At 39.9% G+C, this 27,871-nt stretch overlaps 1 protein-coding gene across 2 annotated transcripts; it reads left to right on the top strand.

Moving 5' to 3' along the window:
- Positions 1-1,174: 1,174 nt before the first annotated feature.
- Positions 1,175-16,191, top strand: LOC143888176 (granule-bound starch synthase 1, chloroplastic/amyloplastic-like). 2 transcript variants are annotated; one of them, XM_077392518.1, is made up of 18 exons: positions 1,175-1,315; positions 4,521-4,905; positions 5,086-5,166; positions 5,295-5,393; positions 5,503-5,577; positions 12,364-12,427; positions 12,524-12,624; positions 12,737-12,846; positions 12,963-13,215; positions 13,311-13,487; positions 13,635-13,826; positions 14,063-14,152; positions 14,243-14,266; positions 14,574-14,618; positions 14,710-14,838; positions 14,944-15,123; positions 15,438-15,513; positions 15,717-16,191. In XM_077392518.1, exons 1-18 carry the CDS (start codon positions 1,263-1,265, stop codon positions 15,905-15,907), a joined length of 2,325 nt encoding a protein of 774 aa, XP_077248633.1. In that variant the 5' UTR covers positions 1,175-1,262; the 3' UTR covers positions 15,908-16,191. The 2 variants fall into 2 exon arrangements, with proteins under 2 accessions (XP_077248633.1, XP_077248635.1); XM_077392520.1 differs by lacking the exon at positions 14,243-14,266.
- Positions 16,192-27,871: the final 11,680 nt, after the last annotated feature.

Below are 27,871 nucleotides of genomic sequence, written 5' to 3' on the forward strand. Positions count from 1 at the left end.
ACACCACAATCCATTAACCCCGTGCATCCCCATCTAATACCCAACAGCCCCAACATGCCTATAAACCTCCTACATCCGATCTCACATCCAACAGCACCTATAAACCCCTATTGTCCCAATTTATGTAAACCCATCCTATCCCCACACCCATATTACCCATTAGCCATATAGCATTAAACATACCTCATCCTAATTCCACAAAAGTCAAAACATCTTAGACATAAAAAACTAATCAAAATAAAATGGCAATAAACACAAAAAAAAAAAAAAAAAAAAAGAGCATACAAACAAAAATTAAACAAAAATAACAAAAATTAAACAAAGTTAACAAATAAGACGAAAATTAACCACACGGCATAATAAGACGGAAATTAGCCACGCGAACTAATAGGACAAGATTAGGGCTGCAACAGCCAACAGGGTCGGGTTTTTCAAAACCCTAGCCCAACCCTGGATCCCATTATCTCAGCTCTGACCCACCCTGACCCTGAGTTAGGGCCCAAAAACCTTAACCCATTGTCTGCCTTACAGGGCTCAGTGTAGCCTTGGCCCGCCTTGATTGGCTCTGATTGGGCTGGGCTGGCCCTGATTGACCTTAGTGCAAATGCTTGTTAAGAATGTCAAAAATAAAGCAACTACATATCATATAGAACAAAATGATCAATAAACAGAGAAAGGGAACAAAATACGACAATATGAATTCAACTATATGATGGGCAATAGAGACAATCAATTAATAATAATAATCTAAAGAAACATCAATTCAAGATAATAGAAAACATTAGCAAAAGAAACATGCACAAATGGTTCAATTCTATAATAGAAAACTTAGGGTCGGGTCGGGCCGACCCGAGGTATTAACCCTAACCCTGATCTTGACTCAGGGCCAAGAAAATGAACCCTGACCCGCCATCAGGGTTGGAAAATGCAGCTAGGCCCTGTTCGGGCTCAGGGCGGGTCAGGGCTGACAGGGCTAAACTTGCACCCCTAGACAAGATTAAGCAAACAACCTAATAAGACAAAGTTAAACACACGCTTAGTAGGTTACTCGTTTTGCAAGAAGGGACATGATATTTTCACCCCTCGGAAGTACGCATTCGCCCCCCTTATAACGTGAACAATGTGGCAACTTTAACGCTTTTTTGACGTCAAATCACGTTAACAGAAGAGAGAATGCGTACTGCAGCGGGGGTGAAAAAATAATCGTCCGTTGCAAAAACCCCTAACTTGGACAAGGGGCAACCGACTTTTCCTTTCCAAAAATGCTTCACTTGTTTTCTTTCCCGCCTCGTTCGACTTCAACAAAAAAAAAGGGGTCTCTCTCTCTCTCTCTCTCTCTCTCTCGTCCTCTCCCAATCTTTTTTACTTTGGTTTTCATTTTTGTTTATCATTGTTTTCGTTTCTTATGAAGAGGGTTTGGGTATTTTCAGAGTTTTCAAGAGAGGGTTTTGATGTACTCATTTTAGGGATTTCATGTATTCATTTTAGTTTTCAAGAGAGGGTTTTAGTTTATCAGGTTTTAATTTTTTACATAGAGAGGATTTGGGTTTGGGTGTTCTCAGATTAGGGATTCGGTGAAGGTTTTTTAAGTTTTCAAGATTAGGGTTTCTTTTTTTACATCGAGGGTTCTGGTGTTCTCAGATTGAGTTTTCAAGTGAGGGTTTTTATCAGGGTCTCCATTTTGCAGGGTTTTCATGATTAGGTTTATTTTATTTTATTTTACAATTTCTTGGATTAGGGTTTTCTTGATTAGTGCTTTCATTATTAGGTTTGGCATTTCTGGCTATTACGTTAGTTTTTTTTTTTTTTTCCTTCATTTTTTTTTGAAAGGGTTTTTCCTTCGTTCTTTCTCCATTTTTGTTTATTAGCTTAGGGTCGGCATTTCTGGTTCCAGATTAGGGTCTAACCTGTTCTTCAATTTATTTGAGATTTAATGGGTATTTTTTTTGTTCTTCGATTTTCACTGTACAGAAATTGTACTTGTTTCTGTTCTGTGGGTGTATCTAGATTTCACAACAGCTTAAAATGTCCTCTGGTCTAGTTTCTTACTCTTTTCCTTCCCTTTTTTGTGTGGTTACTTGGCGTTGGTTACATTTTTCTATGATTTTCAGTGTCAGGGGACTAATAGTTTTATGGACTAATTGTGAAATTACTGCATTATTTCATACTACTAGCGTGCATTTGATTTAGTTAATTCATGAGTACTCTTGGTGATTAAAGATGGTTCACTTGACTATCATTGTAGTGGTTAGACTGCTTACCTAGATTGGAGTTTCTCTGTTTATGTCTTCTTCAACAAGAAATATCCCGGTTTCTATTCACGTACCCTAGCTAGCAAATTTTAAAGAAAGCTCGTTTTGTCTGGGTGTCACACTGTCTGGTTGCTCTTTGAAAGTGAATTATATTGAAATTCGTTTATGATTTTAGTCACAATATGGTCAATAATACTTATCTTATTTAAGATAATTGTGATCCTTGCTAGGAATGTAGTATCAGCTAATCAGATCTTTCTGGTCATCCTATTAGAATATTCAAATGTGCGTACATTTAGAGTCTTTCTGTACAAAATTGTGAACAACACTTATCATAAACGTAATGTTTGATTTTCCTTGTATGCTTCCCACTGCGTTTGTTTTGATTTTCTGCACTTATTCGGAGAGTAAGTTTACAATGGTTGGGGTTTGTTTATGTGTTTTATGCTTCAAAGGATCAATTATTAGTAGTTAAGCACTGGAAATTTGAAAATAAAAAGATTATCTAGATGGTGAACTGACTTTTGATTGAGGGACCAAAAGAGTATTTAACAACCCACAAAACCCCCACAGATTTGTTTTTGTTTAATACCAACAGATCTCTGCACACCTTTCTGCCCAGTGAGCTTTTACTCACATATGCTTTAAAGGAAACCAATAGAATAACCTGTTTTTTTATTTCAAAATATTTTATCGTACACTAAATGTTCATCAGGATTCATTAGCCGACCGCAACTAGTTTGGGACAATGGCTTAGTTGAGTCGAGTTGAGTGCACTAAATACTCATCATATCTACATTCTCTATTCTTCCCACTGCCCCACATTTTGTTTTTAATTAGTTTTGCTTGTGGTGTGCATCACATGGTTGTTCAATGTATGGAAGGCCCAATCTCGTGAGGGCATTAGATGCCTGTGGATGTAAATTGGTGATCACTAGAGCCACCTTGCAATTTGTCAGCACTGATGATAAGTCAACTGATGCTTATTTTCAAAGTTGATCTGAAATCTTTAACAATGGTCAGGCTATAGCTTATGTGGAGTTGTAGCTAAGCATCTGTAATGCTCAATATGGATATTAATACTGACATGGATACAAGTATGACTTAGAATTGGATATGGAGGTTCTATTCTATACCATGAGACACTGCATAGAGATTTATTGATAAAAAGTTTAAAAACGTAAACTAGATATAATTTAGAATTCTAAAGAAACGTCCGGAGTTAAAAATAAAAGTCCATAATAAGATACATGGAATTTCTCTATTTATTGCTTTGTATTTTCTTCATTAAAAAATATCAATATATTGGAGGAAAAATGAATTTGTAAACATCCGCAAATGACACAGCCCATCCCCATGCCCTGTTGCTATTGTATTCCATACCTGTATTCCTTTAACACTGATACTCTAAGCCTGTACAAGAATCTGGGCATCATAGCTACAAATGCATGAATCAAATTCGTGCATTGACTATACTGTTATCTGCATACACTAATTTTTATGCATGGAAATGTGTAATTCTACATCATAGAAATGTGCATGTGTCCAAGTTTCATGTCACTAGCACACAATGATCAAATATAACTTATTAGTGTTTTTATATGCTGGTTGGTATAGGGGTGCAACTCGGGTCGATTTTTGGGAATTCGTGTTGAGCTTTTTACCATAAAATTTTGTTAGGTTCGGGTTGACTCCAATTAAATTTTTAGCAAAAACTCAACTCGACTTGACCCACGTTCGACCCCTAGGTTGGTATCAATTTAGCAGGGTGCCAATATGGCAAAATCTTAACATTTTCAAAAGTTTATGTTTTTGTCTCACTCTGATCCATCTTGAAGTTTCAGTGACCATGCATGGTCAACAGATTTTGTAATAAGCTGATTGCTGAATTTGATGTTAGTGGTGATGCATTATTTATGCCGTGGAGCCAATAGTTTTTCGAGAACTTGGATCTTCATGTTTGGAGGATTTGTGGACAATGTGCTATTCTTGAAATTATGCCTTGATTTGGAACCAGGGAAACCAGGGGTTTCATCATGACTTATACATGCTTGGTTGTGGGGTTGTGAAACTTAGAAGTTCATTTATTAGATATATTGTCTAAAAAGGGAGTTTAATAGGTATTTATGTTATTCCAGGCCAAGTGAATAAGTGTTGTTGGCTTTATTTATTTATTATTTCTCTATAGGAATCAACCGAAGCAGTTGAATTTTGAATGGTATTTGGTGGAATAATTTCTTAGTGGCCTTTTCTTTTATTCCAAAACAGGCATATTCAGATGGCATCTGTGAGTGCTTCACAGGTTATGTCAAGAAGCTCTCATTTTAACTCTGGAGGAACATGTAATTTAAAACCAAAACTATGTGCAAGGAGTGTAGCATGCAAAAGAATTCCTTCCCTGAGGAACCAGGCCATGTCTTATCATGGGTTAAGATCTCTAAATCAAGTGGATTTGATAAATATGCAAACAAACTCAAAAGCAACTTCCCAGCAAGCTAGAAGGAAGGGATATAAAAATACGAACGGCAGGACATTTGGAGTCATCGCAGGTGGAAGCGGGATGAACCTCATCTTTGTGGGATCAGAGGTAGCTCCATGGAGCAAAACTGGAGGACTTGGTGACATTATTGGAGGACTGCCACCAGCCATGGCGGTAATCATAGACCTTTTCAGTGCAGTTTTTTTTCCTGACCTAAATCTGAACACACAACATTTGTTGTTTTATTAACACCAATCTTATTCTTTTAAACAGTTTATTGTTTGTCATGAATATGGTATTTTATGTTTTCCAACTCATATTTTGGCCAACCCTCATGTTTTGAGCTTGCTCTAGGCCAATGGACACCGTGTCATGACAGTCACTCCTCGCTACGATCAGTACAAAGACTCATGGGATACCGGTGTTACGGTTGAGGTAATTCCTAATGATCATACTCTTTCCTGATATTTTCTCTTTTGAGTTACTGTTATTGTATCTGTAGCTTAATATTGACTTGTTCAATAAATTTGCTGCTAAAAAATAAATCATCACTTAATAAACAGTTAAAAGTCGGGGACAACCTTGAAACTGTGCGCTTTTTCCACTGCTATAAGAGAGGAGTCGATCATGTTTTTGTTGATCACCCAATATTTCTCAAGAAGGTCAGTCTTCATCCCGAAACATTTATTCAAGGCTACTTTATAGTATACATCACTTGAACTATAGAATTCAATTTGAGCATACTTTGATGCTTAATAAATGGACTATAAGGTGTTGGGAAAAACGGATGAAATTGTTGGAACGGATTACCAAGACTACCAACTACAGTTCAGCTTGTTATGCCAGGTGAGTATTCCGCTACTCATACTTTCTCTGTGATTTTTAAGTTTTCAATAATCCACAGAAGATAATTTCTTGAGGACCGGCAGTTATACCTGTTCAGTTCTTTTAAATAACCAGTACTAGTAAAACTATGAAATAAAAGTCATGGTTTTGTTTTTGTTATTCCTAGTTTTATGCAGATAAAGGCACTCAATATCATTACATCTTGACACAACCTCCTGGAGTTGCAAGTAACTCTATAACTTTTGCGATTGCTTTTAAAAAATCGTTCAGAAAATTGCCTTTCAGAAATATCTGGAAAACTAGGCATTAGTAGGATTTGTCATTGAAACCTTGCCAATTCCTAAGCAGAAAGTTAGGCACATTATTGCTACTTTTGCAATAAGAAAAAAGGGGAATTAGTAGCATCTTTTGTGCCCGCTCTCAAAGGTTAGGTTGCGAAGTTTCTGGTACCAATGGCCTCAACATGTAGCTCGATAGAGGAGTAGGCTTTTTTTTTTTTTTGGAATGATAACTGTTGGAATATGTAACTTGCCTGAGGGCATTTAGGACTTTGTACATTCCTTTTGTTTTAGTATAAAATTATGAGTCGGGGGGAGATTACCCTAACACATTCATTTCTCTCTCTAAACTCTCGGTTAACATGGTATCAGAGCCTTAGGATTTTCTGATCCCTAGGGTTCTCTATCAGGCTTCACCTTCTCCGCCACCCTCACATAGCCGAACCCCCCCCCCCCCCCCCCCCCCCCCCCCTCCCTCTTGTCTCGAAATCCTATTCCCAACTCCGGCCAAACTTTCATCTGAGGCACAACGGTACGCTTTCTTTTTCCTGTTCAGAAGGAGTCGTTTCCATCGACCCGACGGTATCAGCCCTCCCTTGCCACTATCTTCTCCTTCCCCGCGCATACCCCCTGGTTCTCCCTTTGCTTGCCCCCCTGCATGGTTTTAAATTTCGACCGAAATTTCGGATTTCGGTGGAGACCGACATCGAAACCACACAAAACCGAAATGGTCATTTATTTCGCTCGAAATTCTGAAATTTTCGAAATTTGACACAAAAAATCTGTTTTTTTAAAATATTAATTTAATATTTAATTTCGGCTGAAATTTAATAATGAATAAAATATTGTTTTTTTTACCAGATTTCGACCGAAATTTCGAAATTTCAAGGTACCGAAACCGAAATTTTAAACCTTGCCACCCTGCAACCAGCCGCACCTTCTGGCCGGAAATTTTTTTCTAGGAACGAGGATTTGCACCCCCTCCCCCAAATTTTCTTGGAAAATATTTTCTGACCCCCCTCCCCCCCCCAACCCACAAATTCACTTTCTCAGAAAATAGTCTCCAGGGCTGCAATCTGCCTCGCTCCTGAATTTTTTCCCCAACTCCCAATTCCTAGGTTTGCAGGTAAGCCCTCAACCCCAAGTTTTTCAACCCACTTCATTTTTCCTCCTCTTCCTCTCATCCCTCGGTAAAACCTAAAACTCTATTCTCCCTCTTACTATGTGTTAGATCTTCATCTCCTATCCTACTTTGATTCTTGTTTGTCTTTGCGGCTCCTCTGTGTGCCCCATGTCTTTCCTCTTCTCAATCTTCGTCGATGACCATCATTGTTGGAGCCGGTCTAGCTTTCTTGGCGTGTCCTAGTTTGCCCACCTATTCAGTTATCTATTGTTATTCGTCTTGATTTGGCTTGTCTGTTTCTTTCTTGCTTGTTGTTATGGAGGTGCTTGACAATCCTTCCTCAGGAGTGGCTCCTGGTGTTCGTCCGACACCCTCTTTGGCGTCTTCTTCGTCATCATCTTTCTCTGTGGATGGATCATTCCCACAGATCACTACTGTTAAGTTGGATGGTTGGAAAGCAGCCGTCGAGAAGTATCTTATTACCAGAGGGAAAGCCCATGTCATTCGTCATGATCCTTCTACGACTGATCCCACCTTTGATCGATGGGAACAGGAGGATGCTCTTGTTTGCACCCTTCTGTGGCAGAGTATGGCCCCTCACGTCTCTGGGCCATTGATACTTCTGTCTACTGCGAAACGGATCTGGGATCAGGTTACTCTTCTTTACTCTAGCGTGGCAAACATTAGTCGGATCTGCTCTCCCTATTTTTAGTGGGTGAGTTTCCGCCGTGGTGATCTCCCTCTTGCCACCTATTACAACCACTTCGTTGGCCTATGCCAGCAGCTTGATAATTACATGCCGCTTACCACGGATCTCACAGAGGCTGCCCGTCAGAGGGATCAGATCCGTGTTGTGCAGTACCTTGAGAGTTTGGGTCCAGAGTACATGCATCTTCGTCAACAGATTATCGATTCTGGCGATATTCCTTCCCTTACTGCAGTTTACTCCCGCGTCCAGCAGTGCTCTCCTGGTGATCCAGTGATATCTGTTCTTATTGATGGTTCTGCTCTCCCGACCTATGATGGCAGTAGTCGTCCGCCTCGTGGTGGGGCCTCCTCTGGTGCTGGCCGTGACCGTTCTTTTTGCACTCACTGTTAGCGCGAGGGACATTATATTGACTATTGCTATACCCTGCATCCCGAGCTTCGTTAGGTACGCTCGGCTCACATGGGTGCTACTACTGCTTCTGCTTTGGATTCCGCTCCCTCTACTTCTGTTTCTGCACCAGCGGATTCCGCCTATATATTATCCCGTGCCGATTATGAGGAGTTCCAGCGTTTGAGGCTCAGTTCTCGTTCTCCTTCTGCAGGTTTCTCCCAGCTAGGTAGTTCACCCACTACCCTTTTATCTAGCTCAGGGTCATGTATCATTGACTCTGGCGCATCCAACCACGTGACTGGTAACTTTTCTCAGCTTCATTCTTTTCGCTCTTTCTCGTCTCCCTCTCAGTCTATCACCCTTGCTGATGGGTCCACTACACCTATCACTGGTGTTGATCATATCTCCCCTCATCCTGCTCTTACCTTATCTTCTGTTTTATGTGTATCAAAATCACTATTTAGTTTACTTTCAGTTAGCCAAATTACTAAATCTCTTCACTGTTCTGTCTTATTTTCCCCTCTTACTGCTTGTTTCAGGATCTCTCGACTAGGAAGACGATTGAAACGAGTCGTGAGGTAGATGGCCTCTATCATCTTGACTGCCGACCGCCTACTGTCTTACATAGCTCTGTGTACATTTCAGTGGCATTATCGCCTGGGGCATCCTTCACTTCAGCGGCTGCAGCAGACTTCTCTGGTTCCCGGACCTTTTTCTAGTTTTCAGTGCGAGTCCTGTGAACTCGGGAAACACCGTCGTGTGTCGTTTTCGTCCCGGATCATTAGTCGAGTGTCTAGTCCATTTGACTTAGTCCATTCTGATGTATGGGGACCCTCTAGGGTCGCGTGTAGTACTGGCTTTCGGTATTTATTGTGTTTATGAATACTTCTCACGCATGACATGGTTATATTTACTGAAGAGTCGATCTGACGTGTTCTTTGCTTTTCGCACATTTCATTCTGAAATTAAGAATCAATATAATTGCAATATTAAATGTCTTCGTATTGACAATGCTAGAGAATACTTTTTTGATACTAATGGCTTTCAATCCTATCTCTCCCAACATGGGATTCTATATCAGTCTTCATGTGCGTACACCTCTCAACAGAATGGTGTTGCTGAGAGGAAACTTCGTTATTTGCTTGAAGTAGGTCGTACTCTTCTTTTTCAGATGAGTGTTCGTAAGGCATACTGGAATGATGCCCTTCTCACGACGTGTTTCTTAGCAAATCTCCTTCCTTCCTCCGTCTTAGAGGGTGCTTCTTCTTTTGAGCTTTTATCTCCTGGAAGGAACAGTTTCCTCTGACACTTCGTGTATTTGGATGCGTTTGTTTTGTTCATCACCTTGGACCTGGCCGTGACAAACTCGATCCCCGGTCTGAGCGTTGTGTCTTTCTGGGGTATTCCCGTACGCAGAAAGGCTATCGTTGTTATAGCCCTCGTCTGCGTCACTGGTTTGTCTCAGCCAATGTTACGTTCTTTGAGTCTGAGGCATTCTTCCAACATGGCGCGGTATCTTTCACCCCTTCTCTCGAGTCCGAGGTCTCGCTTCCCTTACCAGATCTATCTGCTTCTCTTCCGTCATCTCCTGTTTCCGTGCAGCCAGCTTCTGCAGATTCTACTTCTTCTGCCACGTTGGAGAAGCCAGCTCCACCTAAAATTACACAGCAGTATCAGCGGCGCCAAGTTACAGATAAGTCTCGTCTACCTCCTCTCGCACAATCATCTTCTGAGCCGATGATCTCTCTTTCCTGCTCTCAGGCATCTTCTCATCCGCCTTCCTCTGTTGTTTCTGATTCTCCTATTGCATCTCGTACGAGATCTCGTTCCACTGCACATCCTATTTCGAATTTTGTTTCTTATGATAAGCTCACCAGTACCTTCCAGAGCTTTGTTTCCTCCTTGTCTTCTATGTCTTTACCACAGTTAGTGGCTGAGGCTCTTGAACATCCTGGCTGGCGTGATGCTATGCACCTCGAAATGGGCGCTCATGGGATTTGGTTTCCCTACCCCTGGTGCCCGTTATGTTGGTTGTCGGTGGGTTTTCTCCATCAAATACCTCCCTGATGATGGTACTGTCCAACGCTTAAAAGCACTGTTAGTCTCGAAAGGATACACTCAGACTTTTGGTGTTGACTACACCGAGACCTTCAGTCTAGTTGCGAAAATTCCCTCTGTACGTGTGCTCATGTCTCTTGCTGTTAATCATAGCTGGCCCCTTCATCAGCTGGATGTGAAGAATGCCTTCCTCCATGGCGACCTGACTGAGGAGGTGTATATGGAGCAACCACCAGGTTTTGTTGTTCAGGGGGAGACTTCCTCCTACGTGTGTCGCCTACGCAAGTCACTCTATGGCCTCAAACAATCTCCGCGTGGGTGGTTTGAGAGATTCAGTGAGGCAGTCATGCGCTTTGGCATGAAACAATGCACAGTGGATCACTCAGTCTTCAGTTATCACTCTTCAGCTGGGTGTATTTTGTTGATAGTCTATGTGGATGACATAATCATCACAAGGAGCAATTCACAAGGTATACAGCGTTTGAAAACCTACTTGCAAAATGAATTCTCTACTAAGGATTTGGGTCAGCTCAGGTATTTCTTGGGGATAGAGGTTGCTCGTTCTTCTAGAGGCTTGTTCCTATCATAGAGAAATATGTCTTGGACTTGCTAAAAAAAAAGGCAATCTTGGAGTTAAACCAGCTTCTGCACCCATGGATCCAAATGTGAAACTCGTTCCAGAAGAAGGAGAGTTGTTGGAGGATCCTGGCAGGTATCGCAGGCTTGTCGGTAAACTTATATATCTCACGGTTACTCGGCCAGATATTTCATATGCTGTTGGAGTTGTCAGTCAGTATATGAGCTCTCCATGTACTTCTCACTGGGCTGCGGTGATACAGATTCTCAAGTATTTGAAAGGGGCTCCAGGGAAGGGATTGATGTTCAAAAGACATGGCTATATGAAAGTTGAAGGCTTCTCTGATGTAGATTGGGCTGGATCCCTAGCAGTTAGACGGTCCACCACTGGGTATTGTACATTTGTAGGTGGCAATCTTGTTTCATGGAAGAGTAAGAAGCATGATGTTATAGCTAAGTCCAGTGCACAGGTTGAATACAGGGCACTGGCATAGACAAGCACGGAACTTATTTGGTTACGTTCACTTCTCTCTGAAATTCTCTTCATTTCATCTTCTCATTCACAGCTTTATTGTGACAACAAAGCTGCAATATACATTGCCAACAATCCAGTCTTCCATGAGCGCACCAAAACATATTGAAGTGGATTGTCATTTTATCCATCAAAGAATCCAGAAAAGAGAGATTTGTACTGTGTTTACTCGGTCAGGGGCCCAATTAGCTGATATGTTTACAAAGTCCTTAAATAAGTCAAAATTGAGTGATATATGTAACAAGCTAGGAATGCATGATATCTACATTCTAGCTTGAGGGAGAGTGTTGGAATATTTAACTTGCCGAAGGGCATTTAGGACTTTGTACATTCCTTTATGTTTTAGTATAAAGATATGAGTCAGGGGGAGATTACCCTAACTCATTCATTTCTCTCTCTAAACTCTCGGTTAACAATAACAATAGAGGAGTAGTCCAGTCCGTGGATAGTTGAAACTTGTCAGGAAGCTGAAGATTAATATTCTTGGGTCCTTTCCACTATTATGTTAGCCACGGGGATTGCATGCTAGTTTCATCTACATGTAAGTGCTATGATGATCTGGTTAATTGTTTGGTGTTTGAATCATTACATTCTGCTATTTGATTTCTTTGGGCTTTGGTAATAAGTCTCGAAGACACTTTGTCCAATGATACCGCCCAACCATCCTTGAGGATATCAGGATAATGGTTATTATGGGTGTGACTCAGTGATCTCTTGTCATGGCTTTTTTAGGTTTGCTTGACTGGGCATTACATTGTTTCCACTGGATTATTTTGGGTTTTTTTTTTTTTTTTTTTTGAGAATTTTTTCCTCTGGATTATTGATGCCTTTTTTTACTTACATGGTCATTTAGAAACTCTCAATCCCACTATAGAGGTCAACGATGGACCTTGTGTTGACTGTTTTACGTGGTTCTTTTGCTTCACGACCTTTTGTTTCATTACATAGTCATCTTATTTCCACTGGATTATTTTCTTTTGAAGAAATTTTCCACTGTATTATTAATGATTTTGTTTAGTTACATAGTCATTTTGCAACCCTCAAGCTTCGCTATAGAGGTCAACGATGGACCTTGAGTTGATGTTTAAGTTTAACTTATGTTCTTCTTAATGTCCTTCAGGCAGCTCTTGAGGCCCCAAGGGTTCTGAATCTCAATAACAGTAAATATTTTTCTGAACCATATGGTATGGACTCCTGCCTATTGATTGTTTCAACTGGTTACTATTACTTATAAAGAAGTTAATTTATATCCCATTGCTGTTTGTGCCTTCGAATCGCAGGGGAAGATGTTGTGTTTATTGCTAATGATTGGCATACTGCACTGATCCCGTGTTACTTAAAGAGTATGTACAAACCTCATGGTATTTACAAGAATGCCAAGGTAACACGATTTCATAGTTTGGTTTCAAGTTTTCAACTATTTTACTTGGAAACTATTCTACTTGGAAACCTCATATTGGTCTTGCTGAGATTAGATTTTATCATGCTTGCAGGTTGTATTCTGCATACACAACATTGCCTACCAGGGCAGATTTGCCTTTTGGGACTTTGAACTTCTCAATCTCCCAAACCAATTTGAAAGGTCCTTCGATTTTTTTGATGGGTATGAGTTCTCCACTTTTTCTGACTTGAGAAGTCGATCCATCGTTTGTTCTCGGGGCACCTTCCCCTTCTATGGATTTCATAGTCTGTTTCTTTGATAAAAACATGTATATTCAGGTATGCCAGGTATTTTTGGCCTGTGAAAGGAAGGAAAATTAATTGGATGAAAGCTGGAATACTGGAATCAGACAGAGTCTTGACTGTGAGCCCATATTACGCTCAAGAACTTATTTCAGGGTTTGAAAGAGGTGTAGAATTGGAGACCATCATTCGCAAGACTGGCATTACTGGAATTGTTAATGGGATGGATGTTGAGGAATGGAACCCATTAACAGACAAATATATCAGCGTCAATTATGATCATACAACTGTGGGTACTTTTCAGATGATGTTTTTAACTCTAAACTACTGTTTCTGGGTCTGTAACTGAGAATAATAATAATAATCATAGAATTGCATTTTCAGGTATTAGATGCAAAGCCTTTTCTAAAGGAAGCACTGCAAGCAGAAGTTGGGTTGCCTGTTGATAAAAATATCCCTCTCATAGGCTTCATTGGGGGGCTTGAAAAGGAAAAAGGTTCAGATATTCTTGTGGCGGCTATTCCTGAAATCGTTGAAGAAAATGTTCAGATAGTTGTTCTTGTAAGTATGAGAGAGAGAGAGAGAGAGAGAGAGAGAGAGAGAGAGAGAGAGAGAGAGAGAGAGAGAGAGAGTCCCAGTCCAGGTATTTCTTATACACAAACTCAGTTGTTTTCCAGTGATTGTCATCCATTTTCGGCTTCCTTGCAGGGAACTGGCGTGGAGTACATGGAGAAGCAGCTGGAACAGTTGGAGGTAAAATATCCAGAGAAGGCAAGAGGAGTGGCAAAATTCAATGTTCCCCTAGCCCATATGATAACAGCAGGAGCTGATTTCATGATAGTCCCAAGTAGATTTGAACCATGTGGCCTTATTCAGTTGCACGCTATGCGATATGGAACGGTATGCATCCTCTCTCTAATTTGACCATCAAATGTTTTTCCGATAGTCTCTCTTCGTGAATTAAACACATTGCGTTTAGGAATTTTTATATTGAGTGATAATATTAAGTTTAAAAACTCAAGACCAACAATCCCAACAAGTTTTACAAACTTCTTTAGGTCTGTCTTGGTGGAAAGAGAGAGAAGGTTTTACTCCATGATAGACAGATAATCACTGTGTTGGTTGATATGCTGCAGGTTTCAATTGTTGCCTCAACTGGTGGATTGGTAGACACTGTAAAAGATGGTGTCACAGGATTTCATATTGGAGAAGCCTTCAACATAGATGCAAGTAAAAACATCTCTTCTAGTTATGAATTTTCCATCCACTTATTTTTTCCATGGATATTAATCACAAACCCATCTTTTGTTCCTCAGTTGCTCGACATGCGATATGGAAGGGTATGCATCGTCTATCTGATTTCTACGTTGGTGTCAACCATCAAATCTTTTTCCGATAGTGTCCCTTCATGAATTAAACATATTGGCGTTTAGGAATTTTTATATTGAGTGATAATATTAGGTTTAAAAACTCAAGACCAACAATCCCAACAAGTTTTCCAAACTTCTTTAGCTTTCTATGAATGTTATTCAATTGAAAATTGTATACCGCCCGCAACCTAGAGATTAGGCCTGTCTTGGTGGAAAGAGAGAGAAGGTTTTACTCCATGATAGCCATGTAATCACTGTATTGGCTGATATGCTGCAGGTTAGAGTTGTTGACTCAACTGGTGGAGGAGCCTCAAGTGTAGATGTATCTGACAACATCTCTACTAATTATGAATTTTCCATCCACTTATTTTCTCCATGGAAAACTAAGCACAAACCCATGTTTTGTTCCTCAGTGTGAAGCTGTCGATCCTGCTGATGCTACTGCAGTTGCCACTACTGTCAAAAGGGCTCTTGCCTTTTATCGTACACCCTATCTCCCAGAGATGATTAAGAACTGTATGGCTCAAGATCTTTCCTGGATGGTGAGTGGAATATCAAAGAAGTTATGTTTTCGTTATTAAGATAAACAGAAGTCCAATAAGATAAACTGTCTAGAGAATTGAATCATGTTATTGGTTGTGCGACAGGGACCGGCTAAGCAATGGGAGGAGGTGCTGTTGAGCTTGGGAGTTGGGAGCAGCGAGCCTGGAATCAATGGGGAGGAAATTGCCCCTCTTGCCAAGGAAAATGTAGCCACGCGCTTGGGAGTTGGGGGCAGCGAGCCTGGAATCAATGGGGAGGAAAATGCCCCTCCTGCCAAGGAAAATGTAGGCACTCCTTGAACGAGAAAATTGGCTCCACAACATTGTGAAGGACTTCTTCCGCAACCCTCTAATAGCAAGGGGTGTGGAAATATCAATTCCATACCCCTTGATTTTTTCACACACCTAATTGATATTTCCACACCCCTTGTTCCCCTGATATTAGAGCATTAATGAGGAATTTCCTCTGCTAGGCTGCGTAGCCAAGTTCTGTTCCTCCTTGAAGGCTTAATCAATGGTTTACTTCTCTTAGCACTTCAATAAACTAACGTTCATAAATGGACTAACCTAAGCTCGATACCGCTAAATTCTGCTTGCAGACTGTGGTGCTCAAGGTGGTCGTGCCCGATGAATCCAGTGTGTGGGATGTGTACAGTGCCATGACCCTGATGGAAGGTGTAGTCCATCCCAATGTTTTAAGTAGCATAACAACCAATTTAGTAAAATTTTGGTAACTACATTGGTAACATTCAACCAATATAGTAAATCGTTAAAAAAAAAAAAAACCCAATTTAGTAACTACACTGGTAACATTTAAAAAAAAAATATATATTGAAGATTGTTATTGGTCACCCAAAATGTTCCTCTGCCTTTTTCAGGTTGTGGGGGTCTTTTTATAGATATGAAGAAGCAGAAGGTGACAGTGAAAGGCAAAGTGCAGCCTGATGCAGTACTACAGGTTCTGTTAGATATTGGATATAAGGCCTCATTTTGGGAAGAGGAGGCAACCGATGTGGAGGAAGCAGAAGAGGAGGCAACAGATGTGGAGGAAACCGAAGGACAGAAGTGAAGGATGTGGTTTAGTCGTTTGTATTTTCCCATTGCCTTTTTTTACTCTCTTTGATTTGTTAGGAGACTTGGAGATCTTTCGTAGGGTATTTAATGACAGTGAATCCTTTTTGTTTTTTCTTATGACATAGGATGCATCCCCACCTCAATTTTTAGGGCGGGACTATTCCCTACGCTTGTGTGCAATCACCCGTAAATGCTCATCATGTTAGCCCGGGGATTTGAACTCACGTCAATGGGTAGCTTGCCTATCTCTACAATCCATGATTGCAGATATTAACTCTATATATTGTGCCATCGTAAACCAAAGAGTTCCCCTAATTAAATTCTGGAACATGATGGGTTTTCGAATTGGTCTTATCATGCGTCTAAATGTCTGAAATTCTCTTGCTATGCCTATGTGAAAGTTACATTTGTTTTCAAGAAAAGAAAATTGACCAAATTGTTGTTGCCTTACCAAACAAATCATGTTGCCATTATATTGGCCCAAACCTAAGGCCGTGTGTGTGTGTTTTTTTTTTTTTGGGGATTTTGAGTCTAAAACTGATTATTGGACTAAAAATTAAATGTAAATTTGAGTCCTTAGGTTGATCATGATCTGTCTAGGCTTTCGAATGATCGGTAGCGGCTTGCTCCGGGCTTCAGGTTGGAAGCTTGGGTCGACCCATTCCAAGACTTGCCGAAAATTCCAACATCAGAAGTGATGGACATCATTTAAGCGGGGAATGATTGGCGCCATTTTGTGGACCAATCCTCGAATGCCACGTGCTAGCAGCGTCCTGAAGGAAACAGCAAAATGACGCTTCGTGCGAGCATGGTTTTAAATTTCCTAGAAATCATCGAAATGTTTCCATCCATTTCCATTACCACTTAAACAAGATCTACATGACTTCCTTTTAAGTCATTATTTCCTTGAAATTTTGATAAAAAATTGACCAAAATTTCCAAAACAAGAAAAAATGTAAAGATGTTATTATTTGTATTTCATTACATTAATGTTGAGAATGATATTTGGTAGGCGACATCATTGAAGAGCACAACAAAGTAATTGTATCTTATGCATGGGATGTCAGATTGGACATGGAGTTGGTCCTTAAAGAGGAGTGCGGTCATTGTGCTTTCGAGAAAGTATATAGTGAATGCGCAAGAGCATCTTAAAAAGTGTGCTGCTATTGGGTCAAATATCAAGGGCGGTACCTCCAATACCGACTTGCATGCTCATCTACCATATAATATCTCTGTATTTTTTTTTTATACTTATTTATTGACTTTACTTGACTTTACTGTTCTAGACATCCACGACATGTCACTAGCTCTGTTTGGTTGCTTGAAGTCGGTTGAGATATTAGGAGAAGAAGAAGTCAAAGGGAATTAGACAAGTATGGAAGATGGGGAGAAGATTAGGAGGAAGAGCGGTTGTTTTGTTTGGTTGCGTATTAGCGGAAGATGTAGGGTGTCATATGGTAAATAGAGGGTAGAAGAGAGAGAAAGAGAAGAGAGAGAACGTGAAGAGAGCAAAGAGAATAAGACAAGAATCTTCTTCTAATCACCCACACAAATTCCACCATTTTGGTGAAAGATGGGGAGAAGATTAGAGGGGGAAACATTGCCTCCACATTAGCGGCATGTAGGCAAAAAGGCAATAATGATGTCTAGAAGTTGTATGGTGGTCAAAGTACAAAATAGAAGATCTTATGAAGATTATCTTCTAATGATCTCCTCAAAATAAGCAACCAAACAGGGCACTAGGCATTCGATGTGATTAAGGCATTATGGATAGTTTTGTTGCTTATGTGATAGTTTCAAAGTTTGCATCTCCGAAAGGTATATCTTAAAATTTCCTCGCTTGCACTTGTAAAAGATTAAAAAAATTCGTCATTTGCATATGTTTTTATACGTTTTTGTGATTTTACAATATTTCCACTGAATGGTGACTGAAATTGAAACCAAAATTTAATACCTTGCGTGCGAGTGAGTGGGGGCTTTATCTATGGAAGGGAGAGGATCCCCACATAACTTAGGCAGTGTTGGGATGCTGAACACTTTGGCTAGAAGCGAGGGCCAAGGAGCGGGTGCAAGTTGCTGATAGATGATTTGACAGTAAATTTGCCAGAGGAATTCCGTATCGAACCCTTTATCTTCTCCCACCTTCTTGATCCAAACCCTTTATCTCGCTCTATTAAACATGATAAAAACAATTAACTACAAGAGAAGTTTCAGTTCCTCCCTATACTTCATGGCTATGGCCTAGTCTGATTCGTCAATGGTTCTTTATTCTGGCCAGATGAGTTCAAGTTCCTTCCCCAAAGAGAGGACCGTCCTTGCCCGATGATTGATCCCTATTTCATATCCTAGAACTAACAACATCATATGCTCTATTTAGCTGGTTGATTTCATCAAATCTTTGACAGTGCGCTTGCCCAAGTAATCGGGCTTAACACCTCGAAAGCTGTCTTGGTCTACCTTGGTGAATATTTCTCCTCACACTCTCAAGCTCAGTTTTTAAAGTTATGGGTTCATTCTCAGAACCTAAAAAAAGGGACCCTCTCAATGATGGATTAAGTTGAAAAGGCTAAGAATTGTTGATACCTTAGCTGTTGTAGCTCAACTAGTAACATATTTTTGATTTCCTTCTTATTCTACTTGGGGAATTAGAGCCATTAGGCACCGAGTATGATGTTTTGTTACTTCAATCTGTACCATCCCCGAATCTCCTTCCACTGAGGATCTTTATGAATTTCCCTTGAGTCAAGAGATTCATTTTGAACAGCAAAGCTTCGTTGTAGTTGATGGGCACCCAGATGCCAACCTCACCACCAAACCAGGGAATACCCACTACAACAATCTATCTACAAATCAAATTCGTAACGATAAATAACAATTCTCAAGGGCGCGGACTAGATTAAGGCCTCATGATGCCAAAATCCATACCCGAGCATCGAGAGCGTTGTAGATGAACACCGCAATTTAGGATAACTTGTGCCCAAAGAGAACAAAGTTAGAAGGGCGTAATCTTCTTTAACACTGGACTGAAGTTCTTCCAGATGTTTATGACTTGTTGAGACTTGAGAGCTGAGCCATCCTCCAGGTCGGGTATTAGAAGAAAAAAGACTAGTACAAATTCTATGACGGACTTAATTAATTCATATGCCCAAAACTCCACTAAGCTAGCTCATCTTCAAAATGCTACAATATCACCGATTATCCAGCAACTTGTCACTAAGCCAAAGGGAAAGGCAACATATGAGGAGAAAGCGAAAGGGAAGGCAACAGAAAAGGAGAAAGATTAGTGATTGAATAAGTAAAGGATTAGAGATTTGTATTATCCCCATTACTTTCTTCTTTTAGCCTGTTTGATTTGTTAGGAAGCACGGAAGTCTTTCAATGGTTAATTAATAAGAATGCATGATTGCAGAGATTAATTCTATCTTGCGTAGCCATAAAGCAAAGATCTCTCTCAACTGAATTCTTGAACATGATGGGTTTTGGAATTGGTCATATCCTGCCTCTTTAAGGCTCTAAATGACTGAAACGCTCTTGTTCCGCCTCTGTGTAAGTCACATTTGTTTTTAAACAAATTGACCAAAAATGATGTTGCTTTGCCAGACAAATCATGTTGCCATTATGTTGGCTCAAACCTAAGGCTCTTTTTGTTTTGGATTTTGAGAACCGATTGTAAGTCACAAACTGATTATTGGATCTCAAAAGTTTGTGACTTACAATCGGTTCTCAAAATCCAAAACAAACATGTCTCCAGGCGAAATCTCCGTGACCCTAGCCCTGCAAGGAAAGGGTTTCCAAGAGAAATGGGAACAATCGGGGTCCCTAAAGGTGCAAATCGGCCATGTCTGCATGTTCATTGCCATAGATGATTCACCCATTTCAATGTGCCACCGAAACTTAACCAGTGGAAGATGGTCTTGGGTTGATTTGTGGAATGGTGGAAGCTTTGAAGGTTTTCAACTAACAATAAGCATAGGAGTGACTTTCAAGTTATATTACTTAAACAAGGTTTCCAAATACTAACAAAAAAGCGTGGAAAGAAAGTGCAGAAAATCTCAACTCTAATGGCCTAAGTTAGCTCTAGGCTGAAGAAATATTTTATCAAAATTCACAGAAAATATCAGAGATTTCATCTTATAAAATCTTCAATTCAATTTAATCACTAGTACAGTTTTGAATGCCTCCAGACTCAACAACAGGATGATTCTCAGGCCAGTGACACTCGGTTGAGATTAATAATAGGAGTGACATCTCAGCCATTACATGAGGACATATTCAGTTGGAATCGTCCATTCTACAAGCAGCAGCAGTCGATCTGATCTGTCTTTATACAATCCAACCATTAGAATTTATCCCATTTATTTGTCTCCAGTTCTGTTTTTATAATTTAAATTCCAGTGACAAAGAAATGAATTCAAGAAGTATGGTTTGAAGATAAATGGAGAAGCATTCAATTCAATCTTGATGCAGATGTGTTACTCAGATCTCAATCATGATTAACAAGAAGTGAAGTTGTTTCAGAAACTAGTCACTTAAGTAAATCAAGAAAAATGAAGACAAAAAGTTAAGAAAGAGATGGATACATTACAGTGGGTACAAAAATGAAGACAAAAATTTAAGAAAGAGATGGATATATTACAGTGGGTACAGCTGACATTAGTGTGTAAAGAGCTGCCACAAGTGGATGAGCCATTGCTGAAAAAATGTTAGAGACAAATACATTTGTGTGAAAACAGATCCTTGGAGGATCTTGCTGTGGAGAATCTTTCGCGATGTAATAAAATGTTTGTTCATCCACAAGTGGTTAAAGCTGGTCATGATATTGATGTTTCTCTAAATCAAAGCATATCCACCTTAAATCATGAAACAAAGGCTTTGACAATGGGAGTGTTCGATGATTGGAGATGAATATCCCTTACTAAAAAGTGTTAGTAGTCATTCGAATTCCCAATTAATTTTACGAACCGGTAAAAAGGGATGCCCAAAGCACGAGGCTCCCGCCATTGCGGGGTCTGGGGAGGACTAGATATACGCACCCTTGAGCCTTCCCTGCATAATGATATTTTTCTAACCAGTAGTATCTATAAAATTTAAGACTAAAAACAAAAATCAATGTTTTTGGACTACAGGGTTGCATCCAAACTTGAAAATGGTGTAATGTTATCAAACAATACATTTTAAGATCTAGGGTTTAATAATCAGGCTTTCTTAAATCCTGAATTTTGACAAAATCCAGGAATCTAAATTGACTAGATCCAAACATGCCCTAATAGTGCATATTTCTGACAAATATATTAATCAAGGGCGATGATAAATTTGAACCCCATGTAGGATAATTTGTACCCCTTTAACGTAAATTGACGTAAGAAAGCGTTAAAGTCTGCCACATACCCTCCTTTGAAGGGTTGTGAATTATACTGTAGGGGTGTGAATTTATCATCGTCCTCAATCAATCAAGTCTGATTAATAGAATAAAAATAATTACTATATTCTAATCAGTGAATGGTTTATGAGTTAATGAGTAAAAGTAAATAGATATTTTAAATGAATAAATTCCAATAAATGCTTGGTAAAATGTTATACTCAAGATTAAAACATGAATGTCATGAATAAACAGTAACATAAAAAGCAATACGAATATTTATGATGCCTGGTTAAGGCTTTGTTCTTCAACCTCGGGGTCTGAGGTTCAATCCCAGCTTACCTACCAAAAAAACCAATAAGAATATTTTCAGTTCCAATATTCTCACAGTATTTACTATTGATCACCAGCAAATAATCCTCATTTCTTTAACGATCGGATGAAATCTATCACGTAGATTAGATCACATGAGGAGGAAAACACTATGAGTGTATCAGTCTCGTCTCTATACACATCTTTATTGTTAAATTCGTCCTCATATTCACACGGTCGATAACATCAGAATCGATTTCCTGTCGGGCCATAATTTTTTTTTTTTGAAATGGCATAGTTTATAAAAGAAACAGAAGGGACACCCGAAAGGGAATACCCAAAGTTACAGAACAAAAAATAAAAAATAAAAACTAATTACAAAATGACTAGGCCATCAAATAGGAAATTGATCAGACCAATTCATCGAGATGCATACCACCCCTCTTCTAGCCAAAGCGTTTGCCTTCTCGTTAGCAGACCTTCTAACATGAATCAACTCAATATCTGATTCCGCCAATATATCTTCCATTTCGTCAAAAAGATCCAAAAACCTCCAAGGTGGAGCCACACCACCCCTCAGCTACCGGATAACATTAAACGAATCCCCTTCAACAATTACACTCTTCAGACGGTCTCTACTCACCTTTTTTATGCCTTTGAAAGCCGCTTGGACTTCCGCCTCCGTAGCGTCAGTCACACCTAAAGGGCCCCAAAAAGACCAAAGAACCTTACCAGCATCATCACGACATAAACCTCCCACCTCGGCTGGAACAGGATTCCCAAAGCAAGCACCATCGAAGTTTATTTTTAACACTCCTTGAAGCGGTAGTTCCCATCTCTGCACAACTTTATTAGCCCACTCACTACTCAAGCACACCACCCCCCATCCTTCCCAAAGATCAAACGCTGAGACAAACCGGAAAGATGGATGGCATCTCGTCCGATTAATTACCAAAGCAATTATCCGCATATAAAGATAATGAGGAGCTTTGGACATTCCCTCAAACACCCGCTCATTTCTCTCCTTCCATACCACCCACCAAGTGGCAAGCAAGCATACTTCCCACAAAATTTTCCCTTTCTTCTTCCAAGGCACGAAGCTCCATTGTTGCAACAACAATTCAATAGATCTAGGGAAAATCCAGCTGATCCCAAATCTCAGAAATATGCGACCCCATATAGACCGGGTGAACGAATAATGCATAAATAGATGATCCGCAGATTCCCCATCCGCAAGACATATGGGGCAATGATCAACAAGCCACATACCACGGTTTCTCAGAAAGTTAATGGTTTGAATCCTGTCGCGACATGCGGCCCAACCAAATATATTAACCCACTGCGGACAATGAAATTTCCACACCTTTGCTGAAAAAGAGGGAGTCGGGCAGGGCATCAAGCTCGTATAGAAAGATCTGACAAAATCCTGTCGGGCCATAATGGAACTCTAAATCTAATCAATTCAAATAAATATATCTAATCAATTCAAATAAATATATCCCCATCTTCTCACACCCTTACAATTTATATGTAGTCCAAGAACTAAAGATAAATAAGAAACATGGAAAAAAAAAAGCAATCTTTCTAATCTTAAAAAGAGATGCATAGTTGTGGTTTGAAACAATAACTACTACTTAAAGATGCTTCCCACTAAAGAGACTTTCTAATAATAATGGAGAATAAGATACTAATGTAATCATGCAACTAATATAATCTATCGAGCAAATATTAATGTAACTCCTAACTTATATTAATATAACAACTCAGCATAAATGCAAGTTCTCAAGTGAATTAATGCCATCCCATGTGAATGTTTTGGACCCATGAATGCTAGCTATCCCACATACATAAGACTAAGGACTCGCAGGCGGTTGAACAAGTGAAAATGTGGACCCATGCGCTTGTTAAATAAACAATTAGGGCTCATATGACTGATCGTTTTAAGGTGATTCGTGTATTGCGTCCAAGCATCCACAAACAAGTGTGTGAAATGATAGGACCCATATCTAATGGATGAGAAATTATATGGTGTAAGGGCTTACAACAATAAGGCCTTTGTAAGGTGGAAGTACCATCCTTGATATCTGATCCAACAGCAGCTCGCTGTTGGATCAAATATCAGGGGCGGTACCCCTACGGTATTGTTGTAAGCCCTTACACCATATAAAATCTCCTAATGGAGAATGATGAAAATGCCGATGTCTCATGCAAAATATCCAATATACCCTTATCTCACTAGATAAAAATGACGGAAACAACGTTGTTGTCTCGTGAAAAATGATAAAAGCATCCTTATATCATGGAAAATGATAAAAACATATGATGACCAAAATATGCTATCATAAAAATATTAAAATACCCCTATTTCATAGAAAATAAGAGGTATTTTGTTATTTTTATGAGAAATAGGTATTTTATCATTTTTCATGAGATATGAATATTTTTATTATTTTATAAGAAATAGGGGTATTGTGATCATTTTTATGAGATATAGATATTTTGCTCATTTTCCATGACATAGGGTATTTTCATTATTTCTATAAGAAAGGAGTAGTTTATCATTATTCATAAATGGGTATTTTTGATATTTCCCATTAGATAAGGATATTTTATCTTTTATGTACGCATGAGATAGGGGTGTTTTGGTCATTTTCAACGTGATGATGATGATGTATTTTGGTTGTTTGTTTAGTGCTGCTACGGAGACCGAGTGGAACTAAGGGTGGCAAAATCAACCGAACCGAACCGAAATAGAACCAAACTGATGATCGGTTCGGTTCGGTTTTGGTTTTGGTTTCAGTTTGGCTCGGTTTGGACAATGATAAATGCCCCTAGGGCTGCAACATGGTCGGGTTTTTCAAAACCCTGGCCCAACCCTGGATCCCATTATCTCGGCCCTGACCCACCCTGATCCTGAGTCAGGGCCGAAAAACCTCAACCCATGGCCCGCCCTGATTGGCCTTGATTGGGCAGGGCCAGGCCGGCCCGACCCTAATTGACCCTAGTACAAACACCTGTTAAGAGTGCCAGAAATAAAGCAATCACTTATCATATAGAACAAAATGATCAATAAACAGAGAAAGGGAGCAAAATAAGACAATATGAATTCAACAACATGACGGGCAACAAAGACAATTAATAATAATAATCTAAAGAAACACCAATCCAAGATCATAGAAAACATTAGCAAAAGAAACATGCATAGATGGTTCAATTATATATATAATAGAAAACTTAGGGTCGGGCCGGGTCACGGTACCCGACGCATTAACCCAGAACCAGATCCGACCTGAGTCAGTGTCTAAAAAAATGAACCCTGACCCGCCCTCAGGGTTGGAAAATCCAGCCCTGACCCTGTTCGGGCTTAGGGCGGGTCAGGGCTGACAGGGCCAAACTTGCACCCCTAAATGCGCCCATTTTCATAGGAAAATGATAAATATTCCCCTTTTCATCGGTTTGGTTCGGTTTGGAGTATATGATCGGTTCGGTTTGAAGTGTTTCGGTTCGGTTTGGTTCGTTTTGGAGGTAAGCATGTTCGGTTCGATTCGAGTTTTGCCATTTTAAGGAAAAGAAAAGAAAAAGAAAAAGAGGAACACATGTGAAGAGGCTATTTGTTCGGTTCCACCCGGTTAGTCAGTCGGTCCTCCACTCAGTTACCACATCCTTATTCTTTTTTATTTTTTATGATACAGGGATATTGTGGTTATGCTCATGAGAAAGTATTATTTTTTCATTTCTCACAATCAGATGAGGGTATTTTGACGATGGCAAGTTGCCACTGCCACTCTTAGTATATGGTCCAATTTTGCTCATAGTTTGGCCGATGCACATGGAGTGACTATCCAGTCCGGGAAGGGCAGGTATTGTGTTATTGCAACTGCACTGCCCTATAGGTACTGGAATTACTAACTAGGGTTGCAAATGAACTAAGCCAGATCACGAACGTGTTTGGGTTTGGCTCATTAAAAGCTTGGCTCGGGTTCATTCATTTACTAAACGAGCCGAATCCGAGCCCAAAAATTAAGCTCGTCAAATAAACGAGAACTCGAACTTTGTATAGTTCGGCTTGGACAAGCTCGTGAACCTTTTAGGCTCGGTTCATAAAGCCGAGCCGAGCTTTAAAGCTCGGATTATGTTCATTATATATATATAGGGAAATGATTTCAGCGCTCAAGTGTTTTGATAAACATGCGCTCCACTTGTTTATTGTGTAGTATTTAAAGGGTTTTAAGACCTTTTTGAGAACCGTAATATCCTCTGACACCCCTTTAAATACTACACGACAAACAAGAGGAGCGCATGTTTATCAAAACACTTGAGCGCATAAATCATTTCCCTACATATAGTACTTATTGGTATTTATTTGATGTGTTTACTAAACGAGTTGAACCTGGACACAACCAAGCTCGAGCTCAGCTCGGCTCATTAAAAGCTCGGCTTGGGCTCGTTTGTTTGATAAACGAGCTGAGCAGAGCTTGAGCTTTTTTGAATTTTGGCGAGCCGAACATGAGCCCATAGTATAAAGCTCATCACGAACACGAGCCGATGCTCAAACTAAGCGAGCCGAGCCCGAACACACCAAAGTTCAGCTCGGCTCGGCTCATTTGCAGCCCTACTAACACCCATAAATTTGGGTCCCATCACTGTTTTGGCATAATTGGCATTATTTTGACTGCAATTTCGAACATTGACACTATGCTGTCTCCGTATAATTTTCCTTCTAAGCTGTATACGTTTCTTAGCATATAGACGAAGAGTAATAATATGGAAACCCGTTTTTTGATGGAGCAGGGAACAAATCGGTTATTGCCATCACATCACAAGTCACTTACAACCATTCCATTGGTTTAGAAAGATATTTTTTGTACACAGGACGCGTTCAAATTGCTGCTTTCCCCTGTGTCTTATTGTCGGTTTCCATGTCAATTTCCAATTATAAATTAGAGGAAAGATGGAATGAAGGCGTCGGACGCCGGGCACCCTTGCAAAAATGAGCTTCAAGGTCTCCCCTATCGGTCGATTTCAGAAAAGTGCAGTTGTGGTGGCACAGAAAAAAGTGCAAACGGCTTCGACTCAGCTGGAATCATTCAATAGGGGTGCCCTTAAAGCTGATTTTTGCAAGGGCGGCTTTCGGAAAAAAGTGGAAACGGCTTCGACTCAGCTGGAATCATTCAATAGGGGTGCCCTTAAAGCTGATTTTTGCAAGGGCGGTTTTCGTTCTTTCATTCATCTATAAATGATCTAACTTGGCTAATTTAATGGCTGTCTTTATCACTTTTCTTTTGAAAATCACCGGGAAAAAACCAAGTCAATGATAATAAATTCATTCAACATAACCACACGCATGCTGGGGGTTCAACTCGGGCAAGGTTAGGTCGGCTTGACGCCAACCATAGCCCAACATAGATAAGCTTATCTACTCGACCGAGTCCAATCACTTTTCCGTATATATATATATATATATATATATATATATGGGGAAAGTGACTGTGAGCGGCCCCTCATATAAGCTTATATGAGGTGAACGCTAAAAATATGGTGGACCCACATTTTTTGGGTGATCTAAACCGGTCATTTGATAGGCCCTGACATAGATAGGGGGTGCCCAAAAACTCAGCTCCATAGGATCATCCCAACCCTTCGTACTGTTGAGGTGAAAGAGGGGAAATTGGACGGATAAGTGGGCAAATTTATACCCACTCATTTTCCCCTCTTTCACCTCCATAGTTCTAAGGGTTGGGATGATCATATGGAGCTGATTTTTTGAGCACCCCTTATCTATGTCAGGGCATATCAAATGACCGGTTCGGATCACCCCAGAAATGTGGGCCCGCCATGTTTTTAGCGGTCACCTCATATAAGCTTATATGAGGGGCCGCTCACAATCACTTTCCCCTATATATATATATATATATATATATATATATATATATATATATATATGAGCGATAACGATTTCTACACACAAGGGTAGATAAGTTATCTACACACTACCTTAAAATACAGTGGAGGCCTACATTGTTTGGGTGATGCAAACCATTCATTTGATTGGCCATCACATAGATAGGGTGTCCACAAAAAATCAGCTCCATAGGATGATCCTAACCCTTTGAACCGTGGAGGCAAAAAATGGACAGATTTGTGAAGGTCTGTGCACGTCCATTTTACCTCCACAAATCGTAGGGTTGGGATGATCCTATAGAGCTGATTTTTTGTGGACACCCTATCTATGCGAGGGCCAATCAAATGAATGGTTTGGATCACCCAAACAATATGCCCTGCACTGTA

The sequence above is a fragment of the Tasmannia lanceolata genome, unplaced genomic scaffold (genome assembly GCF_043159265.1).
Source record: "Tasmannia lanceolata isolate RefF3 unplaced genomic scaffold, GAP_Taslan_0.1 ptg000012l, whole genome shotgun sequence".
In the NCBI taxonomy this organism is placed as follows: Eukaryota; Viridiplantae; Streptophyta; class Magnoliopsida; order Canellales; family Winteraceae; genus Tasmannia; species Tasmannia lanceolata.